The sequence below is a fragment of the Podarcis gaigeae genome, assembly GCF_964106915.1.
Source record: "Podarcis gaigeae genome assembly, chromosome: 8".
NCBI classification, from domain to species: Eukaryota; Metazoa; Chordata; class Lepidosauria; order Squamata; family Lacertidae; genus Podarcis; species Podarcis gaigeae.
In genome coordinates, this window is record NC_139684.1 from 20,398,073 (window position 1) to 20,418,923 (window position 20,851).

Below are 20,851 nucleotides of genomic sequence, written 5' to 3' on the forward strand. Positions count from 1 at the left end.
ATAAAATGAGACATCCCCTAAATGAATAGCTCCAGGTGTGGTGTATGCTGCCCCCAAAGAGAAACGTGGTGATGCGGGTTTAAGGAAAGCCTGAAACAAAATGAAAACCGTAACTACTGGGAGCTGTAGGCTCTCAGGTTTAATGGTCTCCCACCAGTTAACACAGAGCCAATACTCTGCCCAAAAACATGTGGATTTATGGACCCCCTGATGTCTCCCTCAAGTCTTCTGACAATCACTTTAACGATCTAAAGCAAGACTAGGAGACGAAATGAGGGCCTGTTACTGCCAGACTGTTCTCTGTACTGACCTTGTGGGTATTTGGTTATCAATATCCTCTCAACTCAGCAGCCTGGGACCAGCTTTATGCTAGTTTTTAAGCATCTATTTCTGGATGTCATCTTCTTTTAACCTATTTGAGCCTCTGAGAGTGTAAACAGTGCTGTCTCTCCTGGCCAATCCCTTTCATTACTTCCTGTTCAAGCTCCAGAGAATAAGGCAGGAACTACTGGCCCCAGGTTTCAAGCGAGGCAGACTTTCCTGGCTGTCCTCAGATGCTAAGGCACCTGGTAAGGTTACGTTTAAATTCCACTTCTCAAAAGATGTGAGTTTCATATCTGGTATTGGAAAGGTTCCAGGGCTGCTACAGCCTAAAACTTTGGCTGATAATGAACTCATTAAAGCCCCTTTATTTCCAAAGTGTTTGCAGTTTTCCTGTTTTTGTTTTTAAAATTCGGCCAGGTGATATTTGAGATGAAGGGGGAACCCCATTAGACCAAACACACCTTTGAAAGCGTGTCATTCTTGTTACAAGTGCCATTAGTTAATCCTAGGAAAGGAGCAGGCATGCTTTTGCTTAAGCAGGGTTAATTCCCCCCCCCCAAGGTTGACAAAAACACCCCAGTAAATCCAGGATACCAATGGATCCTGAACACTTTGAGATGCACCAGAAAGAACATCTAAGTCTATAGGCTAGAGTTGAATATGGATGAGTGTACTGAAGAGTTGCATTTTAGCTGCTCTGAAAGCGATGGTGACACCTAATCACACACCTCCGTCTTGGTCAAGGTACAGGCTGATCTACTTTTATAGTTCTTACCTGCTTCCTTGCCTGAACTGTAGTCCACAGCCAGTTCATTGCAAAGAACAAATCTTTGCCAGGCCATGTGGGAAAGGTGCCAGACCCTCACACTGTTTCTAAGGATGCATTCACACCACTCGTTGTACTGCTCCAATCCATTCACAGTAGGGTTCACACATCCAATGGAAGGTATATTTTAAACCTGTTAGTGCAGGAAAGATGCTACACTAGCTCTGATCATCCTGGGGAAACCCACATTGAACTGAATTATTCTAGGACAAAATGGTTCTACTGTAGCTCCCTCTGAAGGACAATGTCCAAAGTGCTTTTTCCAGTACAACTGTGGGGCGAGGGGGGGGGACCAAGATCCTTAGCATCTGAGCAGTTCTATATAAAGAAGATTTTGTAGTGGTGGTCTCTGGCAGTCAATGGCTGAGCTACGCCTGATGTCCCAGAGAGGTGGGAAAGGCAGGAGGGTCAACAGGAGCCTGGGGATCAGGGCTGGCCAAAGGGGGAAGGGGGATTTGGGGAATGAATCAGATGGGAATGGTTTTGAGGGAAAGTCTGGGAGAGGACAGAAAACTAAGAGGGAGAATGGGCAGAAAGGAAAGCAGCTGTGTACGGTCAGGAATTGGGATATCAAGCGGACACCTTCAGCTGTCAGGTTCCTAGTGAATTTCATGACTATAGAGCTATTGCCGTTTGAGTAGCCAGTTATGGGGGGCAACCCAACATAGTCATCCAGAGCAAAGAAGTGCAAATCACATCCCAATAAAGTGTCAAATCTCCTCTACCGCATGCACCACTACTTAATGGACCGGGGGTTGGAAGGTAAAGAGAGCATTTAAAGGGATGTGGTAAGAGCCCTTCAATCATGTGAAGCACCTGCCTAGAACTCGAAAAATACCAAGACCTTGCCACAGTCAAGTAGCAGCATATTCCTTATGCAAACGTGCGAAGAACAGCTTTCGGAAAGGTGAACAGCAGGGTTTTGAAAGGGGCATTCCACAGGGATACAGTTCTTTGTCTTTCCTAAGCAGGTCATTGTACATCTGATCGTATGTCGTTTTGAAATCATAAACGTTTGGCTTGTCCGGCGCTGGTCCTGGCAATTTCACGTGAGTCCCCGTCCCAAAGGATCGAACAATGAAGCCACGCTTACTGAAAGACAAAAAGGGGGGGAAAGAGGGAAGCTTAATTATTCTGGATTGATTCATGTTTACATGCCAAAACAATACATAGTAAATAGCAACTACACAACCCTCTGGAATCCAACAGGTGCCTAGTATCTTGATGCTTAGGAAGCTACTGAAGGTATATTTGTTAAATAAACCTTTCCCTGAATCACTTATGGAATATTAACTGCGCAAATTTAAGAATTAGATTTATTGTTTAAGTGTCTGCATCTTTTGTGCTTTACCTCATTTTATCTTATTATGCACTGATTCAATAGCTTCTGGCTATGACGCAATTTATTAATCTGAAAGATAAATAAGAGAAACTCTGGAAAATACTGAGGCTACTGCACCACTAGAAGGTTTAATTCACAGGTTCATTCTACATTTGAAGTGCTCCACCCCACTTTTAATGGTCCCAGGGCAGGTTACAAAATTGTGACCATTGAAAATCAAGTAAAATTTTACATTGATAACATAAAATAAGACCACAACCCACCAATGACAGAAGGAAAACAGCAGGACAGGGCAATAACCAACGGCCTGGGCACAGAGGTGCACTTACTGCAAAGAAAGCATACAGAGATGGCGCAGGATGCTCATCGGAAAGGAGGTCATTCCACAATCTGAGAGCCCGCCTCAGAGAAGACCCTCTCAAGCATTACCACTTCTTGATCCCTTATGGCAGAATAAGCAATCTAGAAGTCTGTGCTGGTTATTCAGGTTCTGAATACAACAGCTTCTGATTTTGCTACTTATTCCCAACATAATTAGCTATTTTTAACTTTGTTGCTCTCATAAGAGCAACCAAGACAAGAATTTCACTCAGTGAGAGAGAAAATGACACAAGTAGAGATATTGTGTAACTTTTCTATGGCTTCACATACTTTTTTAAAAAAATACTCTTAATCACAGCTCTTTCAGAAGACTGGCCGATTTTAAAGCACTCCTCAATTAAGCCATTAAGCAGAAAGCAATTCTGACCCTCAAAGACAAGTCTTCCTCAAGGGCCTGGATTTGCCATTTCAGAAAGAACATGTGACGTTTCAAAAGAGAACCCAGCAATCTCCGAAATAAAGTCAGCTGTGCAGTGAACGCCGAGCACTATTTTTAGTTACTTTTCTCCTTCTACATGAGCAAACTGGATTGCAGAAGTACCAGCACAGAACATTTCCCTATTGCAGATCATGCTGGGAGGGGTGGCGGCTGGGGGAGGCACTTTAAACAAAGAGACCCACTTGTTTAAATGAACAGAAGGCTGTTTTTTCCCCACCAGGGAACAAAACGAAAGAATTTCTCTCCCTAAAAATATTTCTGTAATTCTGAAGCTAGCAACTTGTCAACTTGGTTGGGAAGCGGATGTAGAGCTATGTAAGGGAATGAGAGGGAAAAGAATTATGGTTGATGCAGGGAGTGGATGCTCCTATTATTACTGTATCTTCATCCTCAACCACAATGTTCTTTAATGCACACATATCAACAAATCCATTTCTCATGAGCAAGTCCCCACTGCCTTCTAGTGACCACGACACCTCAGCACCACAGATCTCTCATTTTGCATTCTACACAGCTAACTACTTTGAGAGGCATTTTTGTCTCTTACTCCCAGAGGTCTCATTTCAACTGTATTTTGAAGCATGATCCTCTTTGAAGCAGCCAGGGAGGATCAAACCCCCCCCCCCATTTCTTGCTTACCCCATATCCTACAAAAATAAGGCAAGAATCAAGCCGCCTTTGCATGCCAAGAAGAAGGGGAACTGGAAGCAGTCAAAAATAATGGCTGACTAGTAACACTTCTGGACTGATTGATGTGTCATAGAACTCCATGTGCATTGCTGCCTAGATAGTTGTTGTCAGCAAAAGGGGTGGGTGTCAGAAGATAGTAAAGTAAAACAGAGCAGCCTACTTTATTATCTAGCTGCTACTTGGTTAGGAAGTCAAGTGTTTCGCTTGGTTTACCAGCCAGTCATTATTTAGCGTTACCACCAATTCCTTCCCCCACATTCTGCAGTATGCAGATAGGGAAAGAGGCACAGGGCTATATCCAAATTTCACTCAGAGCAGACCCACTGGCCTTCCTGTGTTAGCCATGCCTATTCATTTCAATGGGTCTACTCCGAGTAGGACTAACAGAGGATACAAGCCAGGGTCTTCTCTTATTCTGAATTGGAAATTAGACCTCTAGATAGGAATTTGTGCAATGGTGGGTGTTCTGTTCACCAGTGGGCCGGGACCAACCCTGGCAAGCCGCTTGGCAGGTCCTTGGCCTTATATCATGAATATATTTCTGATTCAGTGATATTCTCAGTGTTGGGAAAATCTAAATGACAACCAGAAAGCGAGCTTTCCCACAGTCCTAAAACCAGATCATGGGTTCCCAGCATTTCTAAGGTGCTTGTTATAAGTTACAACAAGATGGTGGTTACCAGCCAAGCAACTTTACGTGAAAAATTAAGAAAGGCACTAGACTTACTGAATCTGGTTTGTCTCCATAGCCTTGCCATTCCAGAATCTCTGCTTTGGCCTCCCAACCTTGCTACATTAATTTCAAACCTGCATTTAAACAGCTCTGTAATTTTTTAATGGGGGGAGCGGGGAATGCCGCAAGACCAGCTGCTTGCTCACAAGTAGTTCAACCAGTAATCAGCAAGGGGGCACAAGAGCTAAGCTGAAGAGAGGCTCCCAGCTCCTCCTCTTGGCCTATAAGCCTCAGGGAGAATTAGGGAAAGGAGTCAGTGGAGAGTCCTGAAGAAGGTGGAGGCTTAATCTTGAGGGATGATAAAGTAGTAGGTTAGGCTATCTCTTCACACAATGAGACCTAGAGAAAGGAAGGACCAGCTGCTCTAAGTCTGGGGGGGGGGGGGAATCTCAGGCCAGGGGGCAGAATGTGGTCCTCAAGGCCTCTGGTCCAAGGAAACTCTCCCTAGGCTGCCCCCTTCAATGGCCCTGCTTCACCCCCTCCTGTTTTTGCCTGACAGGGATTTGCCCTTGAACTCCAATAATGCCTCCTGCTTGTCTGGATGGAGACTACAGGAGGGTATTGTGTAAAAATCAGCCTTCTGTGTACAAAGGTTGTATTTGCTTCTGTTGCCCCACCCCCTTTGGCTTGAGCTCCTGCTCACCCATGGCAGGTGACCCCTTGGAAAGCTGTCCAGCAGGGAACATGGCCCTCTGGCTGAATAAAGATTCTTCACCACCCACTCTAACCTCTTAAGGGTCTGAGACTCTTTGACTGTGACACTTAGGTTTTATTAAATGCTTTAAAAACACAAAGCAAAGCTATAAACAGGAAGCTGAAGAATGCTGGACCACAAGCCTGAACCAGAATTATGACGACTGTGTTTTGTGCTCAGTTATTAGTGCACAACAGGAGCTCTCAACTTCTTCCACTCACAATACTATAGCCTGGAGTCAGTTTTCAGCACATCACCTGGCATTAGTTGTTATGAATTTTCTCCCCATTGCTGCAAGGCAGGCAACCCTTTGACATGCCACTTCCTCTCAACAGAAACTGGCTTTCAACAAAGAGATCATCTGAAGTTAGCTGAAGTCAGTTGCCCCACACTGGAGCGCTGTTATGAAACATGCACCAGGGTTCAAACTTCCTCCCTGCTAAGCAACTCACAAACTGCTTTGGACCAATCACCAAGTGCTTTTCCTACTGCTTCGATCATCAAGTGAAAATATTTAACCACTCAAGACCAGCAGCACTGCAAGGAAATTCGTTCTGCCGTTATTTTGTAGGGAACGTGTTTCTAGACGCTTTCTCACCAAGGGGAACCGGAACCACTTTTGTTCTTTCATGTGTACTTAAAATTTGTTTAGCCCTTATGATTGCAGGGATAATTTCTGAAAACATCCCAAGCGTAAACCAGTGAATCATTAAACAAACGACTTAGAACATGAGTAACTACTGTTGGTAAAGGTTTTTTTATTATCGCCGCCGCCTGTGTCACTTCTAGGAAATTATTAGCCTCACTCGAAGCTGGAAAATAAGTGGTTTGGAATTGTGTTAATGCCACTCGGTGGGAGAGCCACAATGCAGAGGTTGCATAAATGCTTACCAAACAGTGTTACACAAGTGCCATTGCTCATGGAAGTGCTCTCCTGCACACAGATAATTGCCACTTGGACACGTAACACATTCCCAACAGGGAGCTCTAACACCGGCGGAATAACCAAGTGTAAGCAGTCAAACATAAATGATTGGATGCATACTGTGAAAAAAAATAAACTTCACTTTTGAATTCAGGACACATTCGTAACCTCAATCTATAACAAATAAATGGAGGTTGCTGTTATTTTGCTGTGTATGTCCACCTCTCTCTTTTGCTTTTATTTCCAGATTTAATGGACATTGGTACAGCCTTGTAAACAAGCAAAAAAAAAGTCTACTAGCCTGTTGTTAACTGGCAAAGGAGGGAGGCCTCCACCCCTGCTCTGCCAGCCCAGTGACCTGCCTCCATGGAACTGTTTCACCTGTGGGTATAAGGCTAGCACTTAAATACAAGGCTGCCCCAAAGAGGTGCTGCAGAGGAAATTTATGTCAGGCTCAAGCTTTTCAAATTAGGTGGTAAGTTGAAGAACGTCCCTCTATCTAGTCACCCTCTAGTCTCCCACCTTTAGTCAGCTTCCCACCAAACTGTTTTTAACATGGTAGTAGAACCACTAATGCAACCCTCCTGACGTCAGGGTGAGACCCCTTTGTGGGTCTTAACCACTACCTGAAAGAATGGTTACCAGATGCTGGAGACAAGGAGATATAGTATCAAATAAATCAGCTACATCCCCAGGGATGGGGAACATGTGGTCCTCCAAATGTGGCTGGACTACAACTTCCATCATCCCTAACCACTGGGCCATGCTGGATGGGATTGATGGAAATTTTAGTCCAACATCCGGAGGGCCACGTGTTCCCTATTCCTATCATATTGTTGTGTAGAAAGCACCTAAATATCACCTAGACGTGGTTCCTACTTCAGCTAGTTTTTAAGAGTGAATTTCTAATCCATGTTGCTACAAATATTACGTAATGTCTGCTAAAATCTCAGAAGCTAGGGAAATGGCTGAATAAGACCCCAGGGGTTGAAATTAGGGCTTCTGCTCACCATGACCAGCAAAACCAGACTTAAGAGAAATTTTCTGAAGTTACTCAATAAATGTGCATGTAAGCCACTCAGAGGGCCTTTTTGACTAAAGAGCAGGGTCCAAATACTATAAATAAATACTGCAAATAGCACAGAATGTTGAACTTTTAGTACAGACAGCATGAAAGGAAAAAGGTGATATTCTGCAGTGAGGATACCTGCCTGTTGTCTGAGATCAAACAAAATAAGATAAAAGCAGACATTCTGGCACTGCTGATTCAACATTTCCAAGCCTGTTACCCATGGTTAGATCAGGAGCAACTGCCAGACATTAACGCTCCCTTCCTTTCCATCTCACCGAAGTCCACACCTTCACCTACAGTGTTAACATGTAATGTTGTGTCTACAATGAAGTTAGCCAGTGTGTACATCCACTTTAAATCCCACACCTCAAACTCAGATTTAAAGCTAACCATGGTTATCCACATGGTTATTGTGATATCCACAATCATAATTACACCACCAATGCTGCGGAGGGAAGAGAAGAATAGACCACCTCTTAATTATGGATAAGAGACAAGGTTATTTCCACCTGCGCTAGGCCCATGTGGTGGTTTTCTAGTCAGTTAAGTTTAATGAAAGGCACAGAAGCTGCCATCCACCTTGGGCCTGCCCATAAAAAGCAAGTCTATAGTAAGAGACTAGGGTGATGTCTGCTGTTTACAGGAACTCTTCTTATCATGATATTTTTGTGGGTTTTGTTTGGACCCTGGGTGAGAACCCTGAGGCTGAGAGGGAGGTTGTGTCAAAAGAAGAATGAAACGATATAGATTTTTATATATTAGTAACTTTGTATTAATGCACAAAGTTTCATATGTAACTGTGTATTTTTGTAGTATTTTTGTTTCAAGTTGTCTGTTGACGCTTCAGTTTTTTGTACACCACTTAAGAAAATTTTAAAAATATTAAGTGTCACAGGAATGGTGTACATATAAACAAACAAATAAAACCTGCAGATCATTTTAAGATACTTTGTGATGCACTTACCTTGAGAGAAGCCCACTACAAGGAGTCAAAGCCTTGCACTTTTGATGCCCAAGTGGTGTGCTTGGCACAAAAGAACTCTGTGTGTTCAATCCCACTTTACTCCAGGATTTGTTTGCTCTTTTGCTCAAGCTGACTTTCATCTTGAATGCTCACTACAACTCAATGGCAAGCGCCATTCACTTATCAATCAACAAGGCTACTTATACCCTTTACTAAGAGACGGTATTCCACATCAACACAAGCCAAATTCCGCAACCTGTTCCAAGCACGCATGCGCTATCATTCTAAATTCTAAAATGTAATTTATTCTCCTTGTTATAGGAAAGGGCAAAAAGCTCTGTCTACTTAACTCTTACTGGGCAACCTCACTAGCTTTGTGGTAATTCAACCAGATGCTGCCCATACACTACCAGCATAGTCACAGAATAAGGGCCACTAGATACTTTGCTATTACAAAAAAAGCAGTGATTCCCAAAAAACTAAATATTATACTCTGTGTTTTAGCAGAATCAGACAGATAGACCTAAGAGACTACTGCATCCACAGGAAACTGCCTTAGACAGAGTAATCTCAGTGGTCCATCTAACCCAGTATTTTCTACCCTGGCTAAAAACAGTTTTTCCAAAATCTGAGAGAGGGCTGTCTCCTAGCCAAACCTAGGAATGCCAGAAACTGGGACCTTTCATGTGCAATGCTAGTGCTCTTCCACATAGTTACCAGCCCTTGTTTGTGACTATCAGAGACCTTTTATGTTGTTGGAAATAAAGAGTCTCTCCTTGCAGGTCCACGAAAGGTTTTTTTTGGGGGGGGGGGCTAGGATTGGGGGTGAGATATAAAAAACAATTTCCTAGACTCCCATGTTTTGGCACCTTTCTGACTTGGCTGCCAATATTTCCCAAGTTCACTGCAAGCTTCAAGTCACTCATTTTGGAAACTGTACATGACAATCAGTGAAATTGAGCTGAAGTAACCTAAAGCAGGGCCAGACAGTGTGTTCAAATTTTAAAGCACCAGCTTTTGAGGCAATCCAATGAGAGGGATTTCCCACCACTCCTACCAGAAAGGGGTCTGGATAGCAGCAAAACACTTTGCCGAGTCACACAGCTGCTGCCGTACCAAAAATGGAAAATGAATGAATTTGGCTGCTTTTAATACTTGTAATTTCATTTTCCCTCTGCTGAGAGGGGAGGAAGATGCAGGGAAGCAAGAAGGCAAAGTTGATTAATGTAAGCACTCCCCCACATGACATCTGCCTAGGCCTGGAACAAATAAAGAATTATACATGGCAATTAATCTCAAGCATTAAAAACCAGGGCCTATATTCTAAATTTAATGCAGCAGTGTCACTAACAACTGCCCAGTTCGATTGTTGACATTAGGCCAAAACCATGGCTTAGCACAGGCATCCCCAACCTACAGCCCTCCCGATGTTTTGGCCTACAACTCCCATGATCCCTAGCTAACAGGATCAGTAGTCAGGGATGATGGGAATTGTAGTCCAAAATTATCTGGGGGGCCGAAGGTTGGGGGTGCCTGGCTTAGCACAAGTGCAGGCTCTCAGAGAGACTGTGGCTACTCTGGTCCTCACCAATGAGTCGTCCAAGCCAGGCTTAATGAGTTGTCCAAACCTGAGCTTATGATTTTGCTCTCCAGTACAAACTACAAGCCGTAACTCCTAGGACCAACCTTGATTAGAGTTATAGCTCACAGTTAGTATTGGGAGAGCGTGCAGAACCATGTCCTGGTTTGGATGCAGCAGCAGAATGATCAGAAAGAAGGAAATCCTCTCCCAGAGGCTCTGCCAAGCTATGGTTTGGCTTAGCATGACAAGCAAACCAGAGCAATATTTGTATCTGCAGGCACAAGAGGAAGGCCACTTAGTACTCTGGCAGATGGCAGGGGCCTAAAGACCATAGGAATAATACATAATTGCCCCCTCAACAAGAGAAGCAACAGGGAAACATGAGCCTGACCCCATAACAGAATGTAAAAGCCTATCTCTCATTTTTTGCTGGCACTGCCAAGTAGATCCCACATCCAACTCCTTTCACCCTCTAATCCTTTCACCCTCTAATCCCTTCCACCCCCCTCCCATTTTATTAGTTCACAAGCCTGGTGGCAGAGCCATGTTTCAATTTACATACAGAATTGTGCATTGAATTTTAAGAGCGGTAGTCACGTAATCTGGTGAACCGGGTTCGCTTCCCTGCTCCACATGCAGCTGCTGGGTGACCTTGGGCCAGTCACACTTCTCTGAAGTCTCTCAGCCCCACTCACCTCACAGAGTGTTTGTTGTGGGGGAGGAAGGGAAAGGAGATTGTTAGTCGCTTTGAGACTCCTGAAGGGGAGTGAAAGGCGGGATATCAAATCCAAACTCTTTTTCTTCTTCTTCTAAGACTTGCTTTAGTTTTGCCTGAGAAGCAGTATTTCAAAATATACTAGCTGACAGCTACCAGAAACTAGAAAACTGGCTTGGGCAAGCAAGCGGCAGCTCAAGAGTTCCTGATTTACAGCACATTCCCCAGCATGTGTCTTGGAATGCATTCACCCCATACATTTAAAGCATGCCCCTCCCAATCCTGGGAACTGTAGCTTGTTAAGGATGCTGGGAACTGTAGCTCTGGGAGGAATAAACTACAGTGGTGCCCCGCAAGACGAATGCCTCGCAAGACGGAAAACCCACAAGACGAAAGGGTTTTCCGTTTGCGAGTTGCTTCGCAAGACGAATTTCCCTATGGGCTTGCTTCGCAAGAAGAAAGCCCATAGGGAAATCTCCGGGGACCTCTTTTAAATGCTGGCGGTGGGGAGCAAAGCCTTCCCCCCCCCCGGCCTTCAGAAGAGGTCCAGGAAGGCCGGCGGGGGCCGAAAGGCTTTGCTCCCCACCGCCAGCATTTTAAAAGCGGTCCGGGATAGCAGGGAAGCGCTTCCCGCTATCCCGGACGGCTTTTGAAGGCAGACGGGGGGAGCAAAAACCTTTGCCCCCCGCCGGCCTTCAGAAGAGGTCCTGGACCTCTTCTGAAGGCCGGCGGGGGCAAAAGTCTTTGCTCCCCCCTGCCTGCCTTCCTGGGGGCTTTAAGATCGCCCCAGACAGCGGAGAAGTCCTCCGCTGTCCGGTGCGATCTTAAAATGCTGGCGGGCGGCAGCGAAGCCTTCGCTGCCGCCCGCCAGCATTTTAAAAAACCCCGGGACAGCGGAGGACTTCCCTGCTGTCCGGGGCGATCTTAAAATGCTGGCAGGCGGCAGCGAAGCGTTCGCTGCCGCCCGCCAGCATTTTAAAAAACCCCGGGACAGCGGAGGACTTCCCTGCTGTCCGGGGCGATATTAAAATGTTCGCGGGCGGCAGCGCTGCCGCCCGCCAGCATTTTAAAAACCCCGGGACAGCGGAGAAGTCCTCTGATGTCCCGGGGTTTTTTAAAATGCTGGGGGTGGGAAGAAAAGCCCTTGTCCCCCCCTCAGCCTTAAGAAGAGGTCGGGGGACAGACTGTCCCTGGACCTGGTCTGAAGGCGGTTTCCATAGGAACGCATTGATTGATTTTCAATGCATTCCTATGGGAAACCGTGCTTCGCAAGACGAAAAACTTGCAAGACGAAAAAACTTGTGGAACGAATTAATTTCGTCTTGCGAGGCACCACTGTACAGTTCCCAGGCTGTAGTGGGAGTGCTTTAAATACAGTGAGTGTACACAGCCTTGGTCTTTATAACTCAGTGGGCATGCAGTACTTTGCTAAGCAAAGCAAGAGACCTCTGTCGTGAAAGAGCTCTGCTGCTTTTTTTTTTGCACTGAACAAGACCCAGTGAAGCAGAGACCAAACGTGATTCCAGATGGGAGCCTAACAGGCTATTCAGATAACACAAATTGGTCACTGGCAATTGGTTGTTTTTAAAACATCAGATTTTTCACAAAAGGGCTAATCTGGGTTAAATGGAAGAAAACACAGGCTGGCGTTTTGATGCTGACAATGTCACATGGACACCGAAAAATCTGCACATGTGAGCAGCACAGATCCCACAACACATCCACCCAACTGGAAGCACCCCAAGTCAACAAACTGCTTGGCACTCATCTTTGAAAGAACATTTATCCCCTATTTACCTCTGCCTTGCCAGAGGCTGCCCTCTGGGAAAAGGTGTGAAGTGAACTCTCAATTAGCTGTTTGCCTTTCCTGCAGAACAGTAATAGGCAGAGCCAAGTAAAAGTGCCAATGCCATTTAAGAGACTGGATTGTGGATTTCCCAATGCAGTTGACAGTACTGTCTTCGAGAATACATTATATAGCAGTTAAAACATAACTGGATCATTTGACAGGAATGCAGCGTTGTCTTCCTTTGCTATACTGTATTAATTTCTCCTGAAGATGGCATTTTAAACAGGAATATATCACCACAGCATTCAACTGATACAAAATATGAGCACCTATATGACTCTGCCTGCTGACCATATGCTATTGGGATTGATCTCATACCTCTTTGCTTTAGCAAAAAACAACGAACAGCCAGGACAATGCAATTTCTTTCTTTACTAAAGAAGGCATTTTAGTAGTGCCCAGAGATCACTGCTTTCTTCATGTATTCTGGAGCTGAAACCCTGTTGCATTGCATCAGTTTTCGTGAACCAGCTAACTACTGTAAACACATTTCGAAAACTCCTTAAGTCACCCAGGTCCACCCCAGTGACTTGAATCCCTTGTAGTGGGAGAGAGAGACTTATAGGAGTCTTCTGTACCACAGTATGCACCCTGCGGTGGAAGACAATCAATAAAAACCCTAGATTTTAGTGAGGTTGTTTCTCTTCCCCTCACTCCATCCTTTAGCCTAGCACAGAGGTAGCTAACGTAGTGCCTTCCAGATGTTACTGGACTCACAACAGCTACAGTCCAGAAAGGCCAAAGGTCACGGATGTTGGGAGCTAGAGTCCAGCAGCATCCAGATAGTACTACAGTGATTAATCCCTGGGTTAGGAACAGAGACCAGTGAAACAGAGCTACAGGGGTTGAACTCTTACTCAAGACTCTCAAAGCACCAGTCACTGCTCCTCTCCCAACAGCAGATGATCACACTCAAAGCCCAGCAATGCTCTTCATCCACCAGATCCCAACTGAGTTTAGTATAGCACAACACCCAAAACTGATTCAACCGACCTAGAACTGAGAACAATCATTCCTCATGAAAGGCTCATTTGCTCCCCCCTCCACACAACACACACTCATTCACACTCCTAACCACACCACAGTACATAATGCAGTCCTGTTCTACAAACTGAGAATGCCATCCAGAGAGAACACTGCGTCTCATTCCAAATGTAAATTATGGGACTAATTATAGGACGTGAGAGATGAGTCAGGCTTCACCGAGAATGGTTTACAGATGGACATCTGCTGCGACAACTGAAAACACACATTGCAGAAAGTTTATCTGATGATGTTTCGCCTTTGGTGTTAGATTTTAAGCAGCCGCCACTAACAATAAGGCCTGTGTTATCCAGGAGCAGCAGATTGCACACTGCAAATCTGGAGCCGCACACTAAAGGTTAGGTGGTTTCAGAAGAATAGCAAAGGATATGCATGAGAAACAATCTGCACACAACAGCAAAATTCACTGAGAAATTAACAAGTTAGAATTGATGTTTGTGAGACCAATGGAAGTTCTCAGCAAAGACATCTGCAGAACACCACTTAATTTACTGAGCTGCCTAGAAATCTCAGACTGATAGGCGCCATCTTCCGTATCTGGTATTCCCCAGAATCATAGAATTGTAGTGCTGGAAGGAACCCCAAGAGTCATCTAGCCCAACCCCCTGCAATGCAGGAATCCTGCTTACCTTCCTTTAGGATGGGGAACTTCAGGTCGGGCCTCTCTGTCTAGCCCTAGGGACTTTCTCCCCAGGCAACATCCCTCATTGGCCTTGCTTCACACCTTCCTTGAGTGTTTTTGCCTGTATGGTATGTGTCCTTGAACTCTGGTAATGCTACACAGTGTTCAGGATGGAAGGCAGAAAGGGATGTGCGAGTGTGTACAGAAACTAGCCTACTGCAGAGTGGTAAAGTTTACATTTGTCATTTTGCCCACTTTTGCCTCTGGCCCCATCCACCACTATGATGTGGCCCTTGGAAGTTGGCTCATAAGGGAATGTGGCCTTTGGGCTGCAATTGGTTTCCCCCAACCCCACCCCTGCCTTAGGGCTTCCCACACATCAGAAGCAGACCAGTGTCTTTGAAGACAGGCCTGTCTGAGTAGGTGGGTGGAGAGCATAGAACACCTTTGCATCACCCACTGCTTTGTCCCCTAATAGAAGAGTTCCACTAAGGATGAGCCTAGCTGTGAGAAAAACAGCCAACCTCCTTTCCTTCCTGCAGGCCCTTTTGGTGCTATAAACTACACCTCCCTAACCCCTCGCCAATTTTACATTTGAAGCAATCTGCTTTTTAGATACATGGCCCCTTGGCTCCTGTGGGTATGTTCACAAGTGTCTTGTATGCTCTCTTGCTGCATTTGAAGCTGAGGGCCCCGTTTCAGGAGAAATCAACAATTTAATTGGAGCTGAAGACAACCAAAGATGACTTGGTGCCCTTTAAAAAATTTCTTCTTCCTAGGAAGCAAAGACTGCAATTCATGTCCATCTGTGCAGAAGGAAATCTTCACATCTGCAAGCAACTGTAGGCATAGAAGCATGCCGACAGTGGAAGTCGGCACTGAAGTAATATCAGAACTAGTTACTTCAGGTGCATAACAAACAGCTTATAAAGGAAGTACTATAATTCACATTTCAAACACGCACAAAGTAGTCAGTCAAGCAATCTATATACGTGTGGGTGTCACAGATTCACCTGGTAAACTATTGGCTGTTTATCCCCAAAAACATTTTTGTTAGATCTGGCATAACAGACACAGTGGTTCAATTCAGACACCATGCCAAACCATGGTTCAAGAAGCTTAATCATGGTGCTGCTCACTATCCAAGTTTTGTCACAGGCCACCAAGATTTGCAGTGGATTTACAAAACATGGCTTTGCATAATGTCTGAGTTGGCAACTATTTTCAGCCATCTCCTCTATCTTCCTGGGACACTATATTATGGGAGGGAGTGGGTGGCGCGGTGGTCTAAACCACTGAGCCTCTTGGGCTTGCTGCTTGGAAGGTCGGCGGTTCGAATCCACGTGATGGGGTGAGCTCCCATTGCTCTGTCCCAGCTTCTGTCAACCTAGCAGTTTGAAAACATACCAGTGCAAGTGGATAAATAGGTACCACTGCGGTGGGAAGATAAATGGTGTTTCCGTGCGCTCTGGCTTCCGTCAGGGTGTTCCGTTGCGCCAGAAGCAGTTTAGTCATGCTGGTCACATGACCCGGAAAGCTGTCAGTGGACAAATGCCATTTCCCTTGGCCTGAAGCGAGATGAGCGCCACACCCCACAGTCTCTTTGACTGGACTTAACCATCCAGGGGTCCTTTACCTTACTTATATTATGGAGGTGAGTGTGAACAAATGAAGTGCTGAAGGTGGAAATGAAAAGCAGACAATGAAATGTAAGCCTTGGTTTACCTGTGGCCCATTAGGAAACTCAAACCATGGCTTGGGTTTAAAAATAAAGTTGGCATAAATAACAATTTAGCACAATGTAGAAACTGAGCCAGAAGATCCACAATTTAAAGGTCTAGATATACTGATAAATGTTCACTGTTTATGCAGGTGTGGTGATTACAGATGTAGTGTGAGTCCAGGGCTGGCCACTAGCTCAAATCCCCACTCAGCCAAAAACTCACTGGGTGGTACTGAGCTAGTCAATATCAATGTATCTCACAGGGTTGTTAAGATAAAAATGGGGAAGGAATCTTTGCATGAAGAGCCAGGATACAAATCAATAATCAATCAATAAATGACACACAGAGAATAAATGGCACATTAAAACATGCAAGTCCCTTCTGTGTCAGAGAATGCTTAGAGTGTGAACAGTAGAGGGTTGTGTGTGCAACAGGCTAGTGAAGCAACCTGTTCACCTGATGAAATAAAGACACAGTCATAGCCCAAAATAGCTATGCAAAGCTTTCAGAGGCAAATCAGATGCAACGGAGTGTTATGTGTATAACTCATTGTTATCTTATTCTTCCAAGCTGCCTGTCATAGCAAGTGGGTGAGGAAAGAACTGTTCAGGCCCTATGTGAAAGATATTGTCCTGAGACTCACCACAGGGGTGGGGCCTGCAGAACTTCCAAAGCCCTCCCCCCAAAAGTAGCTGCTAAGTGTGCAGAGTACCCCAATTCCATGTCCAAAAGGAAAACCAGGATTCCACAGAAGGGGGAAGAATTGCAACCAAGCAGCATGGAGGGAAGCAGGGTCCAAGAACAACCAAGTCTGGAGTGGAAAACAAGCATTCTCCATTTACACAATAAGTCTTCCCACACCTTCGTCTCACACACTTCACTGCTTGCTTGCTTGCTTGCTTGCTTGCTTGCTTGCTCTCTCTCTCTCTCTCTCTCTCTCTCTCACACACACACACACACACACACACACCCTACCGCTGCCTCTACACAAATCCCAAGGGAGGAATGAAGGGATCAGAAAGCAGGGAAAATTTTGATATGGGAAAAGGGACACCCACTGCCATCTAGATACTGGGAACAATGGGGCATTGGATATGTGTGTGCTCCCTACACCAATGGTTTTCATGACTGCACAGTCCTACCCTTTTGCTCACCAAGGCAGTGTCTATTAAACAATACATTTGTAAATAGACATTTGTGGGGGGTGTTTATGTGCATGTACATGTGAGACAAGATAGATTTCTGAGCAAAAATATCCTTGAATTTGCACAGGTCTCCAATGATTCTCGCCCAGTGAAGAAGCTGGGATTTGGAAGACACATCAGAAAAGGAAAAAAAAGCCACCAGTTAGTCTGCAGCAGTAACATTCAAAATAATGCTGTGGCAAGTTAAAAGCTAACTTGATTATGTTCTGAACTACCTTAGGCGATCACCGAGTGGTCCATGTTGGAAATGACCAGAGAGATCTGGGTTCAATTCCATAGTCAGTCATGAAACTTGCTGGGTAACCGTGGCCAGTTAGAATAGCCCAGCTTAACCCACCTGCCTGGGTTGTTCTGAGGAATAGTGGGAGAATATCCATGTATGCCATCTTCCTTGGCAGAGCAGGATTTTTAAAAAAGAATGAGAAACAGTCAATAATTCAAGCCCACTTTCTTCAAGCATCTGCCAAATTAAGGAGCCACAGAAACTAAAGCAAAGAAATTAGGCTGGAAGGCACAACAGCAATAACCAGGATTTTAAGTGAGAGCTTGCTGCATAAAACTAGGGATGTGACAAATCCCTGCAATACCAGTGTAGAGAAACTAGTGTGGCAATAAACACAACCTACTCACGTCCACTCAGAATGGAGTTTAAGACATTTATAGAAATCTTCTGATGTTAAGTAATCTTACATCATCTGTTTAAAAGGGCACCAGCTTGAAATTTTGGGACATGATTCATCTTATACAAAACTCTTACATTTTGCTTTGAAGCCATTTTAAGAAAGCACAGAACACCCTGTACATGGAAGGTGCTTCTAATGTTTATCTGGACTGCAAGAAAAGCACATGTTCTCAAATCAGATAGGTAGGTGGTGGGTGAAGTGACAACTACTCATCGCTATGAATTCTGATGGAGCCAGTATCAACCCAAATCTCTCACTGAAGTATATAAGCAGCCCAATCCACTGGCACTTGAAAGCTAGGGAATTGGATTCAAGGCTATTTAAGTTTCGTGAAAGATGTGGAACAAAATAGGCTTGACTCAAAGCAGTCAGGTTTAACTGGCTTGTTCAGTGGGACAATCTTGTAAGTAACAAGCCTGGTCTCTACAGGAAGCAAGGAATTCCATGCAGGTGAGAGGACACACTGGCAGGCAGAGAAGAAATAGAATGCTCCATCACTCCTTCTGCAGCCTGCTTGATTTCCATGTTAGAGACAGAAAAGAGCCCTTTGGCCTGTCCAGCATAAAATCCAAGTGGGCTGGCATTGGAGTAATGGAGCAATCTATCTTTCTTCTGCCAGCCTACTTAGCAGAAGACAAAGCTTTGAACCCTGCGTTGCCATGTTGTCTGCAAAGGAGGAGTCATCCCTTTCTCTATGGCTAGCAGAGAAATGCAGGCTTCGCAGATGGGATGTGTAGGCCAGTAGCTTCTAAAGGTTTAATTACAAGGCTGCATTTAGTACTAGACACCACAATGAAATGTACAGCCCATTTCTCATACAAATCAACAACTGGAAAAACCAAGTTTGGGTTCAATGTAAACCACCCCTCTTCTGGCGCACTGATTCTGTCAAACTATTGGTGTGTTGTGCCAATCATATACTGCACGGTTTGAGAAACAGCGCTAACTATAGCTAACTATAGTTAAGGATCATTATAGTGTTGGACTAGGACCAAGACAACTCAGTCATAAATCTGGGTGTGGGTGACTATGGCTCAGAAACATATTCAGCCTAACCTTCCTCACAGAGGTTGTGAAGGAAAAAAGAGATCAGAGAGAACAATGGACATTGTCTCACTGAGTTTTTGGAGAAAGTGCAGGATTCAAGTGTAACAAAAGGTGTTGCCCCAACTCAGAGATCACACCGCCTATGGTCAGAGCAAACCAGGAAATGGTGAATGTCTGAGTCTGTACCCACTGAGTAAACAACCTGATTGAATGCAGGCCCACAGGGAATTTTAAAAATTCATGCAAGATTAGGTAATTAATGGTTAACTATGATTTGTTAATCTCCAGGTTCTGAGACAGTGCATCTCTGAACACCAGTTGTTGAAGAACAGACATGCCCTCTTGTCTTGTATTGCCCAGAGCCATCTGGTTGGTCACTGTGGGCAGCCGTGGGGAGGGGGGTGGATACTGGTACTTATACTGTACTGTGAGCAAATGGCTGAAAAAGGTCAGCTAGTGCTGGTAAACAAGCAATCATTCTTCTCTTGAAGAGGCAGCTTCCTCTTCAAGGAGAAAACCCCGCCCTCATCCTAACACCCATAACTGGCTTGAACTGTGCAGCTGTTTTTTGGTGAAACGTGAGGAGATGAAGGCAGATAAATGGTCTGAAGAGGACTTTATAACAGTAATCCTAAGCAGACCCATTAAACCATGGTGATGAGCAGTAGGCTGTCCAGTTGCCTAAGCAAGGCCCCAAGAGAAGTTATACAGAAGCTGGCTTTTGTTTTTCCTTTCAGGCCAGAAATGACTAACACTTTCTGAGTGAGCAGATAAGACTCTATTACAAAGCTCCCTTGAACAAAGTGAGACTTCTGAGTAAGCATACAGAGGATGATGCTATCTGCAGGCAATGCTAAGAACTCAAAACTTCTTTTTCCAACAGGACAGTTCACTTTATGAATAATGTGAAATATGAGCCTCCTGAAAGTCAGTGGTAATACTGGCGCTTGTCTCCTGGGATATCCTCCAGCTAGCAGGAAGCCTGGGGGCAGCCAGCTTCAACTGTCTCTACAGAACAGAGCTGTCTGGCCTCATCTAATACAGGGTACAGAGGTCAGCTGAGCATAAATATTAGCTAAGAGACTTGTATGGGATGGCTGTAGCACCCCCACAGAGGGAGAGGAGTCTTCTTCAGGTGGCAACAGAAAATGCCAACCCCTTGGTGATAGTATCAGCCATTGTACAGAATGAACTAGTAGGTCTAGCACTGGACAAAAACTTCCACATTCTGTCTCACCAAATCCAAACTCCACCTCTGTGCATTTTCACATGCTTCAAAGAGAAGCCATATTTGCTTTTACTAGCTGCCCTTCATAAGAGTTTTCACGCCACAGGGAGACCTATCTTAGGGGGCTTTTGGAAGGAGGTGGCACTAATATGGGGAAGCTCATCCACCCAAAGCATTTTTGGATCCTAGCTGCCAAATACACAGTCATTATGCAGAGGAGGCCAATAATCAACAAATCTGGTTAGATGCAACAAAAAGACGGTTTGTAAATTGATGAGGACACCCATCAGGAGCAAAGAGTCCTTACAGGAAATGGTATGTGATAAGAAGAGACAGGAGGCTCAGACACACATCTCTCCAAAAGATCAGGATCTTATCCTAAACATCAACAGCTGTCAGCACTCACCTGAAGTTTAGGATTGGAGGGATTTAAGCACTTCAGAATACTCAAAAAGAATATACACACATTTATTGGATTAAATATTTTGAACCCTAAAATTTGGAGCCACTCAAAACCACATGACCATCAGTTCTGGGGTCATTTAATTAAACATAAAATATCACCCTTTCTTCAATTAGTGTCTTAGATGTTCACTGGTACCTACTTAACTAACCACAAACATAATATTCATTAGCTACCTAGACGCAAGCTTTTGAACAAATGCTCAAGGAGCAAAAGGGTAGACACCTTCCCTCTCCAATGATCCCTAGCTAGCAGGACCAGTGGTCAGAGATGATGGGAATTGTAGTCTCAAAACATCT

At 44.7% G+C, this 20,851-nt stretch overlaps 2 protein-coding genes across 3 annotated transcripts in view; both read right to left on the reverse strand.

Moving 5' to 3' along the window:
• SSU72 (SSU72 homolog, RNA polymerase II CTD phosphatase) overlaps positions 1-20,851 on the reverse strand; it is a 51,892-nt gene that overhangs the window by 27,434 nt on the left and 3,607 nt on the right. For both annotated transcript variants that reach the window (XR_014567436.1, XM_083752824.1), the window contains exon 2: positions 2,099-2,242. Coding sequence is in view for 1 of the 2 variants with exons in the window: in XM_083752824.1 (XP_083608950.1) it covers positions 2,099-2,242 (144 nt within the window). In the remaining variant the exon portion in view is untranslated. The remainder of the gene's footprint in view (positions 1-2,098; positions 2,243-20,851) is intronic.
• CDK11B (cyclin dependent kinase 11B) overlaps positions 15,669-20,851 on the reverse strand; it is a 235,201-nt gene continuing 230,018 nt past the window's right edge. The window contains exon 21 of the mRNA XM_083752571.1: positions 15,669-15,678. The gene's annotated coding sequence lies outside the window, so the exon portion shown is untranslated. The remainder of the gene's footprint in view (positions 15,679-20,851) is intronic.